The sequence below is a fragment of the Rhinopithecus bieti genome, unplaced genomic scaffold (assembly GCF_001698545.2).
Source record: "Rhinopithecus bieti isolate Rb0 unplaced genomic scaffold, ASM169854v2 scaffold_32264, whole genome shotgun sequence".
Classification (NCBI taxonomy): domain Eukaryota; kingdom Metazoa; phylum Chordata; class Mammalia; order Primates; family Cercopithecidae; genus Rhinopithecus; species Rhinopithecus bieti.
In genome coordinates, this window is record NW_016813984.1 from 566,134 (window position 1) to 585,363 (window position 19,230).

The 19,230-nt window shown below is 36.5% G+C and overlaps 1 protein-coding gene across 1 annotated transcript in view; it reads left to right on the forward strand.

Moving 5' to 3' along the window:
* The window catches only part of UTRN (utrophin), a 604,813-nt gene that overhangs the window by 477,115 nt on the left and 108,468 nt on the right, over window positions 1-19,230 (forward strand). Inside the window, exons 54-55 of the mRNA XM_017849334.1 lie at window positions 1,668-1,797; window positions 18,912-18,979. Coding sequence (XP_017704823.1) covers window positions 1,668-1,797; window positions 18,912-18,979 — 198 coding nt within the window. The remainder of the gene's footprint in view (window positions 1-1,667; window positions 1,798-18,911; window positions 18,980-19,230) is intronic.

A 19,230-nucleotide genomic window follows, 5' to 3' on the forward strand; every position in this document is an offset into this window, starting at 1 on the left:
GCAACTTCTTCACAAGCTGTGTTTGTTAAACAGGAGATGATGGAAGGTTTGTTATCCCTGCCCGCCCCTGCCCCCGCCCCTGCCCCCCACCAACCAACATAGTCATTTAATGCTCATCAGTGGTAATTGCTCTGCGAATTTAGTTGATTTGTGCTTACCTTGCTGTCAGTGTTTGGTTTTACGGAACCTAGGAAAGACATATAAATGTACCGTTGCATTTTAGAGAAAGTTTTATTTTATCCTATATCCTGTGTTGCATCACTATATCTTAATTGTGGATTTTTTGGTTCACTTTTCTCCTTTATTTTAAATTTTTTATTGAAGTAATAATTGTGTAGTTTAAAAGTCCAATAATATTGACAATGCTTACACACAAAAAATAGTATTTATGCCACTCCATCTCTCACTAGTTCTTAAAGGCTATCATATATATTTCCTAAAGGCTATCATGAGATTTTCTGGATATAGAAAATGTAGCCCATTAGTTTCTGTCAACTTCATTACCATTGGTTTTTGTGTGTGTATGTGTTGCTTAGATCCATATTTTACATAAGATGATTATTCTGGTATTTCTAGATTTTTTCATTCTTACCTTTTATTGACAACGGAAGAAAAGGATCTAGCCTGCAAATACTATAACATCCCAACATAGTGATGTCAAATACTACTAAAAATTTAGTTGTCTTCCAATGGAAATATTTTATTCATTCTAAAATATAATGAAAGTTCAGTATTTTAGAAAATAAAAGTCTGACTTTTCATAATAGGTTGCCAGGAAACTACACTGAAAGCAAAATATTAGAGCCAGTAGGTGGTTATGTGTTTAATTTTAAGAGGATAACAATATTAACAAATTCCATTTGGCAACAGCATTAAAATTGCACCTGAGAAAATCTTCATTTACTCTTATCTTGCAGCAGTCACTGAAGGAGTTTTGTTGTTTTATAGGTGCAGGGGTGAAAGTTTAGCTCCACTTAAAAGAACAAAGGTGCTAAAGAGAAACTATTCTGAGAATCATAGATTTGCATGAAAACCTCACAAAAGAAAATAGTAATTGCCTCAGCATGAGAGATGGAACATATTTTAAGATAATTGGAGATTGTTTTGGATGTGCTCTCATGGTTTAGTTTTGATTTCATGTATGTACTTTGTTTCTATCTCATTTTTTTTTTTTCTTAATGGATTCTAAATAATGTAAAACCCATCAGAGGATCTTATTGCTACTTGTGAAGTTATCTTTCTCTGTATCATTGGATGTAATTTTTTTGTCAGTCAGTCTTACAAGAAAAAAGTATCTTAGCAAAGGCTATTATATTTTATCAATCTGACATTTGTGAAAAGCCTAAAAGTACATTTTGCACAAATTCAAATACACTGTAACAATTTCCCTTAGGTGAAAATTTTAAAGCTGTTTCTTTTTTTGTACAGTTAAGTTTTACAGAAATTATCTTTTTTCCTTTGTATTTTTCTTCATTCATATCCATAAAATTTACATTTTGGCTTCTAACTTAGCTGAAATGCTTGCTATTAGTCATTTTCTTGCTAAGTGTGGTCAGAAGTGGTATAGTTGACGATGTCCCTTATTACACGTGACGTGACGTGACGTGTAATTTGGTGAACACGTGAGGTTACGGTTACAAACTCAACTTTTGCTTCTCTTTTGAAAGGCCCTGAGACGGGAGTTAAAGGAGAAAGAATATTCCGTCCTGAATGCTGTCGACCAGGCCCGAGTTTTCTTGGCTGATCAGCCAATTGAGGCCCCTGAAGAACCAAGAAGAAACCTACAATCAAAAACCGGTGAGACTGATTTCTCCACTACATCATAAAAACACATGCTAGGAGAACAAAAGACCCAAAATCAAGTAGAAAATTTCCTTATAGCATTTTAGTATCTAATATTTAAATCTTTTCTTCTAAGTGTTACTTTATTCAAATATGTCATTAATTAACAGATATCTAGATTCTTAAATTAAGAAAATAAAATTTTGTATACCTCAATATCAGTTTTAAAGGAAATTAACTGCAGAAAAAATGGATTGATCTAAAAGTGTACTATAACTATAAGAAATAATTTCGGTAAGAAATAAAAATTATATTTCTTATAAACCATTACATGATAAATAATTGCAAGTAGTATAGGAGTATTAAATAAAAGTTAATATAGAAAATATTTCAAGGTCTATAAGAAGATTACTTTTGATAAGACACACCAAAGTCCTTTCTGTACAAGCAGATATTCTTAATTTTAAAATACACAGTGTAGTGTTATTTAGCTTTGGCTTAAAATTTAAATGATAAACTACCATACTAGCAAATTACTAGCAAGAAAAAAAAAAATTCTATATTTAATCATGCTATGTGATAATATTGCAGAGAAGAAATTTATTAAAATATGAATAGTAAATATAGAAAATTTAAATTATCTATATGTAAGGTTACTTTTTAAAAACTGAACTACTTTTCTTTACAAGCAGACAACAGCATTTGTTTATTTAAAATAACCTGTAACATTTATGTACTTTAGCTTAAAATTGAAACAGTAACTACCCTACTAACAAATAGCAATACATCATATAGTAAACTTAAGAGAAAATGTGTAATGAGTTCTGGGTCCATTAAATATCTGTATTGTGGTTTTTCACTGCTGACAATAAAATCATTCTGAAGCATTTTTTAAAATAAACATGCCATTCAAAATCATTTTTCATCATTCACTTCACATAGTAACAGCAAACCTGAAAGATTGCCTCTTACTGTGTAAATCATAAACATTTATTACTTGTAAGGGAAGCATAGTTGGAAAATGCTTTCTTTGACTATAACTGGAACTAGATCGGACATATGGACAGGTAGCCATTTTCCTACTGAATCGTACTCAAGGAGCCTTCTTCAGTCCGAATAAATTTCCCATCAAGACCATAATCTTTTTGACTCTCTGAAACTAATTGTATATATATGTGTGTATGTACACACACACGCACACATACACAGAGCACACTTAACTTGTCTGGCATTTCTTTTTATTTTCTGCTGGTAGTATCACTGTCTTTCCAGTTAGCCTCCTAGAAAGCTAAGTCATTGTTGAGTCTTCCACTTTTCACCAAATCCAGTGGTCTACAAATCACTCATAATTATTATTTCTTTTCTTTTTCTTTTTTTTTTTTTTGAGACAGAGTCTCACTCTGTCACCTAGACTGGAGTGTAGTGGCACGATCTTGGCTCACTGCAACCTCTGCCTCCTAGGTTTAAGCGATTCTCATACCTCAGTCCCCCACATAGCTGGGACTACAGGCATCTGCCACCACGCCCAGCTAGTTTTCGTATTTTTAGTAGAGATGAGGTTTCGCCATGTTGGCAAGGCTGGTCTCGAACTCCTGGCCTCAAGTGATCTGCCTGCCTCATCCTCCCAAAGTGCTGGGATTACAGACGTAAGCCACTGCACTCAGCCTTTCATTTGTTATTTCTATCTTTGAAGAAGAATTATTCCTTCAGAGTAATATTTTTTTTACATATATATATATAATGTATACACACACATGTGCATATACACACAACATACTCATGTGCACACACATACTGTCATTAATTCCATAATTCCACATTCTCAGCCTTCTGTGTGTAGACTTGGAATAGTTTTAGGCAGAATCTGTTGCTACTTTTGGTAGCATCAGTCCCATTGCATTGTTCTATCATCTGTGTGCAGCACATAGTATTTGCCCATATATTCTCCCTTGTCCACTTAGTCTACTACTGATAAGTAAATCTTATCATATCATCATATTCATGTTTCTCCCCTGATTATACATCTTTCTTGACTTTCCATTACATACTGAAAAAAAAATCTTGGCCTCCAGCATGACATATTTTATTTTATTTTATTTTATTTTATTTCATTTTATTTCATTTTATGTATTATTTTGAGATAGGTTTTGCGCTGTTGTCCAGGCTGGAGTGTAGTGGTGAAATCATGGCCTACTGCACGTCAGTGTCCCAGGATCAAGTGATTCTCCCACTTCAGCTTACTGAGTAGCTGAGACTACAGGCTATGTTTTTAAAAAGTTTTTGTAGAGATGGAATCTCATTGTATTGTCTACGTTGGTCATGAACTCCTGGGCTCAAGCCATCTTCCCATTTTGGTCTCCAAAAGGGCTGAGATTACAGCCATGAGCCACCGTGCCCAGCCTAGCATAATATTTATTTTAAAAATCTTTGCAGACCGCGTGCGATGGCTCATGCCTTTAATCACAGCACTTTGGGAGGCCGAGGCTGGTGGATCACTAGGTCAGGAGATGGAGACCAGCCTGGCCAACATGGTGAAACCCTGTCTCTACTAAAATACAAAAAATTAGCCAAGCTTGGTGGTGCATGCCTTTAGTCCCAGCTACTCAGGAGGTTCAAGCGGGAATCGCTTGAACCCAGGAGGCAGAGATTGCAGTGAGCCGAGATAACACCCCAGCCTGGTGACAGAGCCAAACTCTGTCTCAAAAAAAACAAAAATAAAAACAAAAAAACTTTGTAATTGAAGCCCTCCTGATTTTTCAACAATTTTTTTACTACCATTTTTATAGTTCCATAACCAATCTATACTATCTACTTCCTTGAATGATTTTGGAACTGTCTTGTCATGGATGTGCTACTTTCTCTTCTTTCATCTTTTGAAGTTCTTTCAAAAGAACATTTTAAGGCTTGCTTATGTCCTTCATATACAATATTAGAATGGTTAAGAGCCTTAGAGATGAACTAGTCCAAGGATACTCAATATATGAGAAAACTGAGGTCCATCAAGGAAAAATGAACTGCTCAGGTCTCAGCCCAGTCCTGTTGGATATCTAACATATGCAACTTTTATTTGTATTGATTTTCAGATGTTAACATTTTCTTACTTGCCCTAAGTTCAGGAATCCAGTTTTGATCATTTTACAACCTATGCAATGCCTGTGTGTATCAGGTACTCAATAAAAGTTTCATGAAGGGTACATGACTGCCTGAGTAAATAAGAGGTATAAAGAAATTCATTTATTTATTATTCTGACTTTATATACAACCTATTACAAGAACATTTTTATGAGCTAGATGTTTAACAATGATTTCTTTCTCCCCTACTCTCCCCACCACCATCACCATATTTAACAAGGAAAATGAACCCAGATGTCTCATGTACCCCATAAATATATGTATACTTATTGTGTACTCACAAAAATTTTACAAAAAGGAAATAAGCCCAAAGTGTAGAGAATTCTTTGAAAGAGTTGAACTCATCAGTACTTACTTTTCCCCACAATCTTGAGTCTATAAAGAATAACTGTAGATGGGAGAAACTGATATTATCAGCAGTAGAGTAATTGGATTATTGGTTTTTAAGACAATATGGAAATAAACCCCAACTTTTCTAGAATAAGCGCTCAACGTTTACGAAATTCCTTTCCTATATCTATCAAGAAACACCTGCCCCCTCCTGCCACCCTGAGTCCATTCTTCCTGCAGTCTTTGCATCTTACCTCATGCCCCTCCATCTTCTGGGTTGCTCAGGCTAAAATCCATTGGGCCGCTATTGGCTCCTTTGTCCTTTTGTCACCCAAATCCATTTTGTCAGCAAGTCCTGTCATCACTACATTCAAAATGTACCTAGAATATGATCCTTTATCACCACGTCTACTATGCTCTCCTGGTCTAAGCCCCTACTATCCCTTGGATGATTGCAGGTTCCTTCAACTCATCTCCCTGCTCTGACTTTGCTCCCTTATTAGAGATTTCCAACACAACAGCCATAAGGAGCATTTGAATATATAAGTCATATCATGTGACTCAGAGAAGTCAGATTCTTATAATGGCTCACAGATTCTATGCCAGGGTATGCCGTGTTACGTTTCTGACCTGGTCTCTTATTATGGTCCCTTTCATTCCACTCCCTGTAGGTGTAAGCTCCATGAAGACAGAGGGTTATTTTTTTTTTTTCCACTGCTGTGTTTTGTAATATTTAGAATACTATCTGGCACATGGTAGGTGCTTATTACATAGTGTTTGAATGAATGCATACATAAGCTGAGTACTGTCCAAGATGGATAAAGAAGTATAAGATGTGTTCCTGAGGTTTCAATTTAGTGGGAGATCAAAACTAGCACAGAGGGTGAGAAAGCAAGCCATGTAAAAGTATCCATACTCATGCACTCAGTTGTGTCCTGAGGATTCTAAGTGATGTGGGCATTCCGGGAGAGAAGGACTCTGAGGGTCAGAGTAGAGAGGTTGATTCCTGAGCTAGTCTTAGGCGTATGGACAGGTAGGAAGTGATTAAGTTCGAGAAAGACGGATGGCCATACTGGGGGACAGGATCCTTAGCAGAACAGCTCAGCCATAAGGAAAATGCAGCTGTATTTTGGGGAGTCAGTAGACAGCCTGGCCTGGTTGCCTGTATGGCAGATGGGGATGAGATGCTTGTATGTGCTGAATGGTTCAGACTACAGAGGACCTGGAAAGTCAGGCAGAACACTGTAACTTCATACAACAAGAAAGAAGGTGCTAGTACAGTTTTGTTTTTTTAAGCTTGGGGAAAAAAATAAGAAGTTCACTTGTCTCATCTTATCCAATTTAAAATCTACCTTCAGTTGGCTTTTCTTGTTTCCTTGCTTCCCTAGTACATTGCAAAGTTTATAAAAAGCTACTTTAAAGCAGTACGAACTATTACATCACTAAAACTCCACATTATTCTAGACTCTCCTCAGTGGTCAGTCATTTAAGGGTTAAAACGATATTGTATAATTTTAAAAAAAGTTTCATGAACATTCTAGTCATGGATCATAGTGTTGGTGAGGAAGTCTGTACATTTGGACATTCATGTTTCAAATCCCTAATAAAATGTCTAGAAAGATACACAAAAAAAAAAAAAAAAAGATACCGGCTTTTGTGTTCTTATTTTACTGTGACATTCAGGATGTTTTAAGCCTCATGTTTGGGGGGCAAGAAAAAAAAAGTCGTGTCAATTTAACTTTATGTTAGTTTTTTTGTTTATTTGTTTATGATTAGCAATTTTCATACTGCCTCCTTTCCTGATATTATTTTCTATAACACTGGCTGATTTTACCTGTTGTTAAAAATAAGTCAAAAAAAACTATCCATAATAGCTTTTATAGTTTCATTGTTTACTATGACTTATGTACATCTGCTATTAGAAGCAGCAAGCATTTGAACATTAGTTATCCTGTTTGATGCCGAAGTACTCAATGTTGGAGAGATTAGATCTGGAAGAAATCAAGTGATTTTTTTTGGTTCTATTCAATAAGCATTTTGTGAGTATGTGATGTGTACCATGCTATAAGGACATACTAAGATGGAGTCACCTCTTTTCTTTTAAGTAACTATTCTAGAAAACACTTTCCTCCATGATTTTTATCTCCAATGCCTTTTTTCTTCCAAATCCTTTAAAATTTTTTCTATTATTAATTATCTTATAGTGTTGTATGTATTTTTAAGTATTTGAAAATCACTATTAATTGACCATTCCACATTAGTTTCCTCCATACCAATCTTATGCCAGGCCTATTTCAATATATTCTTAATTGGCATTTCTCCATTAACATAAATCCTAAAATGATAAACCTAAAGCACAAACCTGGCATGAGGTTTCCTGGGGATAAAAACTGTCTGTAGTGCATGCCATGGGGTCTGAGCTCCTCCACCTGGCACAGAAGACTGCACAGCATTTTGGCCTCAGCTTTTCCATCCAGCCCCACCTTGTGCCTCTCTTCACTCCACTCTTGAGGTTCATTGGAAGCCAGGCTCCTCACGACGTTCTGCAGGTAGTGGTCTTCCTTGCCTTTGCCCCATTGCCCATCCCGATCTTCTGCCTGTAGGTCCTCTGACCTGATTTCCAACACTTGCCTCATTTGCCCGCGCAGCTGCTGGTCATCCTGCCGGCTCTGCTGGGGCTTTGTGTCTTCCTGGACGCTTTCCCTTACCGAGCTCTCTGCCATGATTCCCTGGCATCCTGTTGTCTCTCTCACTGTGTTTTCCAATGTCTGTGTCTGAAGCTCAGCCCTTCCCTCTTTTTTTAGTAACTACCCTCATTGATGCAGAATCTGAAAGAGTGTAAAAAAATGATCTGAGCAGCCAGGATAGAGATTGTATGGAAAACGTAGTGCAGATCCTTTTCTTAGATCATGGGAAAGAAGCCACTGAAGTACTTCTCAGAGGTATTAACTTCTACTGTAGACACTGGTATGAACTTGATGTCCGGTGAGTGATAGGTAAGTAGCAAAATGAAGTGACAGGACAGGGACAAAGATTAATGGTGAGAAATGACTCTAGCAGTCTGACAGCAATAAGGAGAAAGAAATGATAAAAAGATATGCAAGAATCCTAAAATGAAACAAAACCAGGTAGTCTTTGGAACTTTCAACAGTAAAAGAAAACTGAAGCTGTGGATTATGGTGTGCGTATTTCTGAAGACAGAATATAAATCAGTTAAGGCATAGGAACTTATATTTTAGTAAATTTTCTTCCAAAATGGTAACCATAGAAAAATAGGGCTAAATGGGTAAAATGTAGCTCTTTGGAAAACTCAACTACTCAGATTTCTGCTTATAAATGGCTACTACGTAAATATGATTTTTAGCCGAACTAAAATTATCTGAATCCGTGTAGAAATTTTGCCAAGTTCACAATTTTGTCAGTAGTCCCTGACTTTTGTTTGAGCAATATGGAAATACTTAATTTCATTTAATTTGTATCATGTCAATGTATACTTTTTCCTTTTAATGCAATTGAACTGTTTTTCATTTGATTTTAATCCCTAGTTTGCACGTGTTAGAAAGTATCACAGTACAGCAGTCTCTCATCCTTTGCATTGTTCTTTGTACTTTTCAAGCCACTTTCATATTCATTCTCCTGTCTATCCCAATGAATTGAGCTGATCATACAGTATGATTTAAAAAAATAAATAAAAACACAAAAGTCAAGAAGGTATTATGGTGCTGACCAAAGTCATCCAGCTAATGAAAGGTAGATGCAAGAATAGATCCCTAAGCATCTATGACAATGACTTCCTTAACCTCTGGATTTTGGCTGGCTTTTGACTCATCCCTTCAATTCTATCTCCTCTGTCTGTGTTCACTTACAGCCATCTAGCCCCTAACTTCCTAACTTCTCCTTGATCTCAATGTCTAGAGCCTCTTAACCTTGCATCCATGTTTTCTGGTCTCTCCCTTGTGCTACCAACCTCCCCTGGCTGTTCTCAGTCCCAGATCAGAATTCCTGTGTGAACCACACTGCTGCACAATGAAGCTGTGTAAGACAACAGCCTTCACCCACCCCTACCCCCAGACCTCCAGAGGGAATCAGGGAATATTTACGCCTTCTCTTCTGTTCATTACCTTCAGTTCAGTTTAAAAGTCAGATATGCACAGGGGAGTTGGTGGTTGCCTTCTGTCGGTCTTCCTCTCTCCACACCACATACAGATGCAGGCAGGCAGGCATGCACATGTGCAGGCACCCACGACCAAACATATTTTATGATTTAAAGCTAAGGTATCAATCACTAAATAAAACTGCTAACAATTTTATAGGCTATTTCACCTCTAAATGTGTGTAGAAAATGATGCAATTCATTGTATACATATGTATGGAGAAAACACCTGTCCTCTGCTTTTGATATTTTTAGATTAAAAAAGAGATTGCATTATTTTGTTCATCAGTTTTCTCAGGAATTGTCTTTAAAAATTATTACAGTTAAAACATTACTGTTACTACAACTACTATTTTATTTAAGCTGCCATTTCTGTTTCAGTCTGGAGCAGTCAATTTTGCTTAATTTAAATATTTTATTAATAATCATAGAAAAACCCAGTTATTACTTAATTTAGTATACTTGTGCATGTATAGTTGAGTATAGTGGGTATAGTTGTGTATGTGTGTATATGCATATGCATATACAACTTTAGTTGTGTATGAATGTATATGTGATGAATAGTTAATAATAATTTTTCAGATAAAAAGTACATATGGGTTAAAGTTTTCCTCTTTGGTCCTTTGACAGATGGCTGTGTCTATTTAGTAGTATTTAATATTTAACTCAGGGCATACTGTTTAATTTTTAAATATTTCCTGCTATTTTAGAAAACCAACTATTAAGAGTATTTTTCTTCTCTGTAAAATCTCACATATTTTGTGGTCTAACAAAGAATTGATAAGTGACATGTTCAGTCTATTATGTCAGTCTACTTTATGCCAGTATTAGCAAACTTTTGCAAATACAATTTCATAGTTATTAAATGAGTGAAGATTTGAAGTTATATAGTTTAGTAGAAGTTACTTTTATATTCTCCATATAACTTAAGGTTACAACATGATTTTCTTGTATGTAATAAAATGAGTACAAATTACACATTAGTTAATACAAGTAATTGGGCTAGTAAAACTAATGGGTGTTTTCTCCCAGGGCTTTTGTTTTCCTCATAACAACTTTATTAATTGGAGCCTCACTCATTGTAAATCACAGGCACACAGCTTCCTTAAGTGTAGGCATGAAGGGGAAGGCATCGGCCTCCATAACCGAACCACGGTAGAGACGTAGCTGACCACAGGGACTGGAATACCACCCAGAAGGCTTTTCTCCATGTCTTCCTTTCTGCTTCTCTGTACAGATTTTGATTTTCTTAGCTTTTCTATAACCGTATAGCTCACAACCTCATACCAGGAAGGGCTCACCCTTCTTTAGATCCAGAATATTCCAGGAGAGGGCTCTGGTTGACTTGGCTTGAGTAACATGGGACTCAGGGTCTGCTAGGATTGGCAGACCCTCTTCATAATATTATGCTAAATGGAGGAAGTATCCAATCCCATAAAAGAAGGGGAAAGTGAAAAATGGTGGTAAATGCAGACATTCCCAACAAGCCAGCATTTCACAGGTGCTGACCATGTGCCACACACTGTGCCAGGAAACTTACCTGCCTTGTTTAATTGCATTCTCATAATAACTTCTTGAGGGTGAATACTTACCACCCATTCTACAGATGAGGAAATTGAGAGTCTGAGAGGCTTAGAGGCATACTGTCTTCTATGTGACAGAGCCAAAATATGAACTAAGGCTTATGTCACAAAACTTGATACTCTTAAAACTGCCATAGTGTACTATCTTAAACTACTTCAATAATAGTTAGTATTCGTAGATATTCAGTAGAAACAACATTTTATTTTCTATATTCTTCGATTTTAAAATAATTCACACAGTAATTGAACATGTTTATAACTCTTTGCTTTTTTCTTTACTGTTTCTCTTTCTTCACTGAAATACCATACTGCATAATGGAATCATAAACATTTCACTGATTTCCTAACACTGAGGGAGAAGGTGTCTAGGCAATATTAGACTTTGTCTTTTTAATTTTCATATAAAAACTTGAAGTGTAAGTAATTGCTTTCAGGCCTATAGATGACAACAATAATTTCATTAGCTTCTCAAGTCCAATTTAGATTCATAAAGTTGTAATGCATGAAAAAGCACAGAAAAATATAATGTTACTTTCTTTTCCGGTGTTCTTAACTACAGAGGAGTAATGTGATTTTTCACAAATTAAAGTTCTATAATATCTGTATGAATATAATGCATCTAGTCTTCAACTTTTCTAAAACATAACGAGCCAGCTGAGTAAGCCCATCGATTGGGTAAAAATTTGGAAAATGTTTTTCATGCTAACTCCTACCATAGTAATAAAATCTCATTTAAATAAACAACAGTCTTCATGAAGAATTATATGATAAAGGTAGTAATAAAATCTCATTTAAATAAACAACAGTCTTCATGAAGAATTATATGATAAAGGTTTGTTTGATGGACATAGCATTTTCAATTAATTGTTTACCATCTGTTATGCTCTCTAATCAGTGTTACAGCCATTCATAAATCACATTTGCCTCATAAAAAGATGGCAATAGTTTACACGTGTGTATTGTATTATAATCAGCATCTGGGACATTACTTTCTGATTTTGAACATAAAGGACAGGAGGATACAAGGCTCTTTTAGTGCGGTATAATATACTTACTTTTTGTGATTGTTGTTGTTCTTAGTAGAAAGCTGGAATCTTCCAAGAATTGGAGGTTTTGTCATTTTTTAAGCAGTGTAATCCTAGCGAAGGCATAAACTGTCCTCTTCAATTAAACTCATCACTTATTTTGGCAGTACATAAACGTAAGCCATATTTAACTTATAAGAATGGCAGAGCATGGATAGAAAGCTCCAGACTTCTTTGTAGCTCAATCAATCACTAGGGGCTGTGTTTAGCTGGGAAGCAGCCTTGGGAGAGATGGGCGGTTGTGTGGCAAGAAATAAAAGACTTTGAATCTAAATCTCCTGTCCTTTGATTCTTGAAGGAGAAAGGGGAGAATTTTCTTTTTTATTTTCTTTTTCTAGTTAAAGATATCGTACAGAGATTGATTTGTGCATTTAACAAGTACGTTTTGAGTGCCTACCATTTGCAAGGGAGTGTTCTAGATACTTGGGATACAGTAGTGGGCAAAACAGATGTTTTTTTCCTCCTGAAACATTCTCAGCTTTTCCTTTTTCCGTTTGTGGCCACCTGCCTGCCCCCAGTGACCCATCTGTTGATGTCCAGCCCAAATGAATTAATTTGAATAAATCGCAAAACTGCCACTACTTGGAGGAAATTCAGGGATTATTCCTGAATGAAGAAAATGGAAAGATCTCAGGTTGCTTAGCGAGGCCGTGATTGTCTGTTCCAGGGACTCTTTGATCTTCCTGCTTCTTTCCTTGGAGTTGTGTCTGTCTAGTGGTTGGGCCCTGCTTCTTCCTCCACTCAACGCTGGGCTTACTTACTTTGGCCACTTCACAGGGAGAGTAAACCTTGAATATATTTAGACTCCAATTCTGCCTCTATTGACTTCAGGTCAGTGGTACCATGTAGCTCCCTCCACAGTGTGTTTTGTATTCTGAGTTCCCCTCCATTTGTGTCCCCTCTCTTAATAACTTGCATTTAATATTTGTGGAAGGTAGTCCCTAAGTTTATTTACTTTTGAAGTCTTGATGTTCCCTAAATATATCTATGTTCTTTTTTCTTTAAAAAAAAGAATTTGAGAAGTCCACTGGCAGCATGGATGAGTCCATGCCGTCTTTATCATATCCATATTGAAAGATTTAGGCTGCATATTAACAGGTGAATCTGCTCTGAGTAGCCTCTTGTTATTGTCATCCTTATAATTTATTAGATTGACATAATTAGAAGCACTAATCAGCTGTGGCACTTGATGATGTACTTGTAATCTGGCTCATAATGAGTGGCTGTCATCAGTTATTGTACAGAGTAGGAAATGGTCAGGGCACTCTCAAACACTGATTGAACATTTCAGAGTTACTAAATGGATCTTAATCACTTAATCAGAAAATTAGGAAATAATGTATTTCCCAATATTTTCATCAGAAACATCTTTTGGTCATGAGAAAAGAGAGAGAGAAATAGGAGGGGGGTAAAGAGAGAGAGAGATTGAGAGAGAGCAAGTCAAGTCTTTTCCCTTGAGTTCTTATTGGCTAATCAACCTGATTTGCTTACGTGAAAATCTCTACAGATATCTAAACCTCCCAGAGCTAGTTATAAAATAGTAAAAAGGAATGAAAGAGTAACCTTCCTCAAGAGCCTACTGTGTGCCACACATGTGCCAGTAGTTTTCTATGTATTAACTGAGATTGAAAGAGACAAGGAATATATCTAGGATTATGTAACTAGTTAGTATTAGAACTGGCATACAATCTCCTAATCTTTTCTTCTATCAAATTGTCCAGCAGTAAAAATGCCAGTTGTGAATTTTTTTCTTTACTTGATTGTTTTAATATTTCCTTTTCATCTTTTAGTAGAATAAAACAATATGATTTTAGATACATGCAAAAAAGTAAATAGTATAAATAAGGTATTTGGAATTACCATACTTGAAATGACTTTGTAAGGTTGATCCTTCTATTTCATGATAGTTTTTTATAAGTGCTTTACACAGATGTGAGAAAGAGGAAGAAAAATGACGTGAAAATATGTCCACTTAAAAGTGTAAAATTGAATGTTCTCAATAAAAAGGAGCGCTAAAAATTCTATTCAGTCCAACTCAATTAAGCAATTATATACTGAGGACACACCAGTCTCTAGACTGGCTACTGTAAAATCAATATGGAAAGAAAGAAAACGTTCATGACATTGGGCTTTAAAACCTAAGAGTAGAAAAGCCACAATGGAGATTATAAATGTTGATATCATAATTGAGAAAAAAATACAATACATATGGGAAATGTTTATTAAACAATAACACTGGGCTAATTCTAATAAATTTCTATTATTATTTCATGGGAGAAACATGGTTTCATTTTTAAAATTTAAAAGGTAGCTTTACATAAGCACTCAAAGGAAGGGTTTTTTTCCCCTCTGTTAAGATTTCTTTGAGATGTACAGAGGCTACACCTTCTTACATAATTGAATTGAGGTAAAATAGGCTCTTGAAATATTTTTCTAGCATGAGAAAATAGGGTTTGCACTTGATAAAACTGGGCTGGGCAGGTCAAGTAACTGGCCTAGGAGCAATGGGCAAAATGGGAACAGGACTGATTCCAAATCCTAGTCTCTGTTCGTGGTCCAGCTTTGGTTTTTCACCTGCATTCTAGTGACACATATTATAGTCTTTTTTCTCATGGTATAAAGGAGAGTGTGGCATAAATGCTGTGCTACTAATTTGCATATTTGAAGAAGTAAAGGTAATTGGATGACAGAAAACATCAGGATTCATCTTTCCTTTTTCCTCTCTTCCTTTGTCTTCTTCCTGTTTCTTTTTTCTGAAAGATAATTATCTGTGCTCCCTTAAATAGATTTGTAATGCAATAAATAAGTTGACATTTAAAATTATAAAATATGTATAAAATAAGTATTAATATTCATTTGTATAAATATATATATAATATAATATAAAAGTTGTAAGTAAGGAGGAGGTGCAGTGGCTTAAGCCTGTAATCTTAGACCTTTTTGCGAGACTGAGGCTGAGAGGATCACATTGAGCGCCAGAAGTTGAGACCAGCCCTGGGATAACGGTGCAGACCTCTCCCTAAAAAAAAAAAAAAAATTAGCTGGCCACTGTGGCCACGCTAACTGTGATCCCAGCTACTCAGAAAGCCTGAGGTGGGCAGGATCACTTGATCCAAGGGGATTTGATGCTGTGAGCCATGCTCATGCTACTTGCCACTTCAGCTGGGGGCAACAGAGCCACGACCCTGGACAAAAAAAAGGTGGTGCTGTGTGTATATATATATAAATATATACATAATTTTACTTATGTATATTATACATAAATATATATATTTTCTTCTGAGTAGTTGAGGGTGTATGTATGTAATAAAAATTAAAATATAATTCCACCCTCAAATTCTGGCCGGTTCAATGGGAAGACCCGAAGGGAGGAGAATGGAGAGTGACAGGGTACACACACACACACACACACACACACACACACACACACACACTTTAGAGAGTAGGAAAGTGACATAGGAAAAAAAAGTCTTCTGGTCTCAGAATTGCTAGCAAATTTATTTGGTTTTCTCCTGCTGTTTCCTCTATCTCTAGCATTAGCCTCTATTACACCTTCCTCAATGCAAATTAGATTACCCTCTTATCACTGAGCTTCATTTGCTCTCTGGCCTCCAGTATTTAGGGACTGTGCTCTGCGTGGGGTTGACCCAATGGAGTGGAAATGTCCGATGAGCTTCAGCTACATGGTCCAGAGAAATCAATTTACATGCCAATAGGCTAGCTGCATTCCATCCTGACAACCTGTTAGAACCACCTGGGGAGCTTTGGTATCTATCCATGCCAGATCTTTCACTGACCAAATCATTACCTTTTGGGGAAGGGCCCCTGGATTATCAGCCTTAAAAACTAACTCAATCCCTCATTGTGAGGGTCATTTCTAATATGACACCAGGGTTCTTCACTGGTGGAGAAGATTCTCTACTCGTGTAGGTAGGCTTTAGCATTTACCACAGAATACCTATTCAGAAATTCTCAAGTAACATTTGTCCTATGATTTTCAAGTGAGAGGACTTTATTTTTTTAAGAATGCAATCATTTCCTTTTTTTCTTTTTTTCATTTCTTTTCTGCTTTTTGGATGTTTGAATTTATTTGTTTATTTTTTTATTTTTATTTTTTTATTTTACCCCAAATAGTCATACCTTCATATTTCACATGTTACTTCTTCTTATGTGTTTCACAGACTTCTACAACATTTTTGTTTTGTTTTTTACTTTGCTCTGTGCTTGGCTTAAAGTATGCATTCAGCTGAGATTGTTGCTGCATTGGGAATCTCTTATTTTGACTCAAAAGTGATTCGTTAATGTTTCCTTTCTGGCAGACAGATGGTGAATTGAACATAGAACTTTTCTTTTCTTCTGAGTAGCTACTTGAGTGGGGATTATGTAAGAAATACTGCACAAGGACTGCTCAATCAATAGATTTTTACATTAAGGAAAGACAAAAATGTCAGAGGTAGTAGATGATGTTTTCTCACAAGACAAAGAACCCATGGGCCTCCCCGTGCCAGGTTATTTAATGTCTGACAGAACGAGTTTTTACTTTATCTGAGGAAAATTACCATAATTAAGTTGTCCGTTGTGAAATGAGTATTTTTTTTTCCAGTAGTCCATGCTTAAGATATATTTTTGAAAGAGCCCAAGTAACTTATTAACAAACACAGGTGTTTAATCATAAAAGTTACCACCTCATGAGACTAAGAATGATTTTTTTCATCTTAGGTATAGCATTTTATATTTATATAAAATATATACAATGTAAGTATTATATATCATTTTTTAGATGACTTTTTTTTTTTTCTGAGATGGAGTTTTGCTCTTGTTGCCCAGGCTGGAGTACAGTGGCACAATATCAGCTCACTGCAACCTCTGCCTCCCAGGGTCAAGCGATTCTCCTGCCTCAGCCTCCTGAGTAGCTGGAACTACAGGTGTGCGCCACCATACCCAGCTAATTTTTTTTGTATTTTTAGTAGACACGGGGTTTCATCATGTTGGCCAGGCTGGTCTTAAACTCCTGACCTCAGGTAATCCACCCGCCTTGACCTCCTGCCAAAGATCAGGGATTACAGGTGTGAGCCACTGTGCCTGGCCTAGATATCTTGCAGGTATAAAGATTTAAATAAAGTTTGCCTTTCTAATGATACACCGGCCTTCAGAGAGTTTCTTTCTCAGAAGGCTTTGCAATCCTGACATGTTGCATGTTTTAGGGCTTTTCTCTGGGCTCCTTGATGGTTATTTGAACCTGTTTCTCTAATTCACTTATTTATTTTTATTTTTTATGTTATGTCTTTTGAGACGGAGTCTCAACTCTGTCACGCAGGCTGGAGTGCAGTGGCACTGTGTCCACTCACTGCAACCTCCATCTCCTGGATTCAAGCAATTCCCCTGGCCCAGCCTCCTGAGTAGCTGGGATTACAGGTGCCCACCACCATGCCTGGCTAATATTTGTATTTTTAGTAGAGACGGGATTTTGTTATGTTGGCCAGGCTGGTCAACTCCTGGCCTCAGGTGATCCACCAACCTCAGCCTCCCAAAGTGCTGGGATTACAGGCATGAGTCGCCACACCTGACCTCTAATTCACTTAGTTTCTTTCTTTATCTTGTACTGGTATGTTCAGCCTATCTACCGATTGTAATGTGTTCTCTTCTTTCCTTCAATTCAGCTGCCAAGAGGTTTTTGAAGTTTCCCTGTAGACTTCCACCACTTAAGCGGCACAACTCGTAGTTCTGTGTTTGCTAAATATCAATGTCTAGACTTTTTTGGAAATTTAGAGAGACATACATATGTGTTCCGCCACCCTTGACTTGGCTTTTATGTAATATTTAAATAAAGTCAGGCAGAACAATTTACACTGAGGATGAAAGTCACGGTTTAGGAGAGCTCGCTTCTGTGCATTTTATGATGAAGTTCATCTTATGATGATCATTTTCCAAGTGATTTGGAACATTTTGAGGTGAAGTAGAAATTGCTAATGTGCTGTGTACTGAAAGATGAGATATTATCACAAAGAAGAATGTGTTTTCTGTCTCAAATTAATGTACAGTTTATGTCGATTGCACTGCCTCTTTATTTGCAGCGGACAGTTAGATACCACCATCAGACCAGCTAGATAGGAAAGGAGGTATTTTAAGGTGTAGAAGATAGTGAAGTCCCAGGAGTGTGGAACCGTGCTGGAGACCCTTCTAAGCTGTCTTGAGAATTTCCCCTCAGTGTTGACCGCGTTTCTCTGCCCTTGCTTTACCAGCTCCCCATCTCTTATATTTCTGACCCTTGGCTTTGAACTTGACTTTGATTTCTGTCTGTATCCTTTGCTTCTGCTCTGGACGGTTCCAGCCCACATCCTGTGGCCTGTCCATGTGTTATGCCTGCTATTTTTATCTGAAAAAAGTTTATTTCAGGCATTGTGGAAGCCCCCTTGTTCTGTTACATACTTAGGGTGGTCCTTGAAATCTTGCTATCTTCCTGCTAAAATGTTTGTGGGCTGCAGATGATGCCCTTTATTAAAAAGAAACTGCCAAGCAGCCTTAGAGATGACCACTATCTAAGGTATGTTGTCTTCAGTTATTTATTTTTAGGAACAAAATAAATTAATCTGATTTTCTGAGAGTTTTTGCTTATAATTTATAGTCATTCTTCATTAATTATACTTACCATTTCTCTTGAGAATACTGAAATGAAAAAGTGTCTTTGGATTTTGTGTAACTAAATTTATGATAAAGAAAAATTGGTTTATTTCTTGTGTTATCTTCTTAGAGTTCAGTGGCTTTACAAATATGTTAAAATTAAAAAATCAGGTCAATTTACTAATCTCAGTAACTGTTTTATTCTCCTTTCGCGTGTATGATTAGGTGTAGCAGAGAATTCGTGGATGAAGTATGGAGAATTTTTTCTTGACCTAGACAATTTTTATCCTGGAGTAATTTTTTCTTACTTTTTCTCTATATACCTCAGTAGCTATCGTAACACTCACACTTGGCTATTAAGAATATACAATCATGATTTATAATCCTTTGGGTATATACCCAGTAGTGGGATGGCTGGGTCATATGGTACATCTAGTTCTAGATCCTTGAGGAATTGCCATACTGTTTTCCATAATGGTTGAACTAGTTTACAATCCCACCAACAGTGTAAAAGTGTTCCTATTTCTCCACATCCTCTCCAACA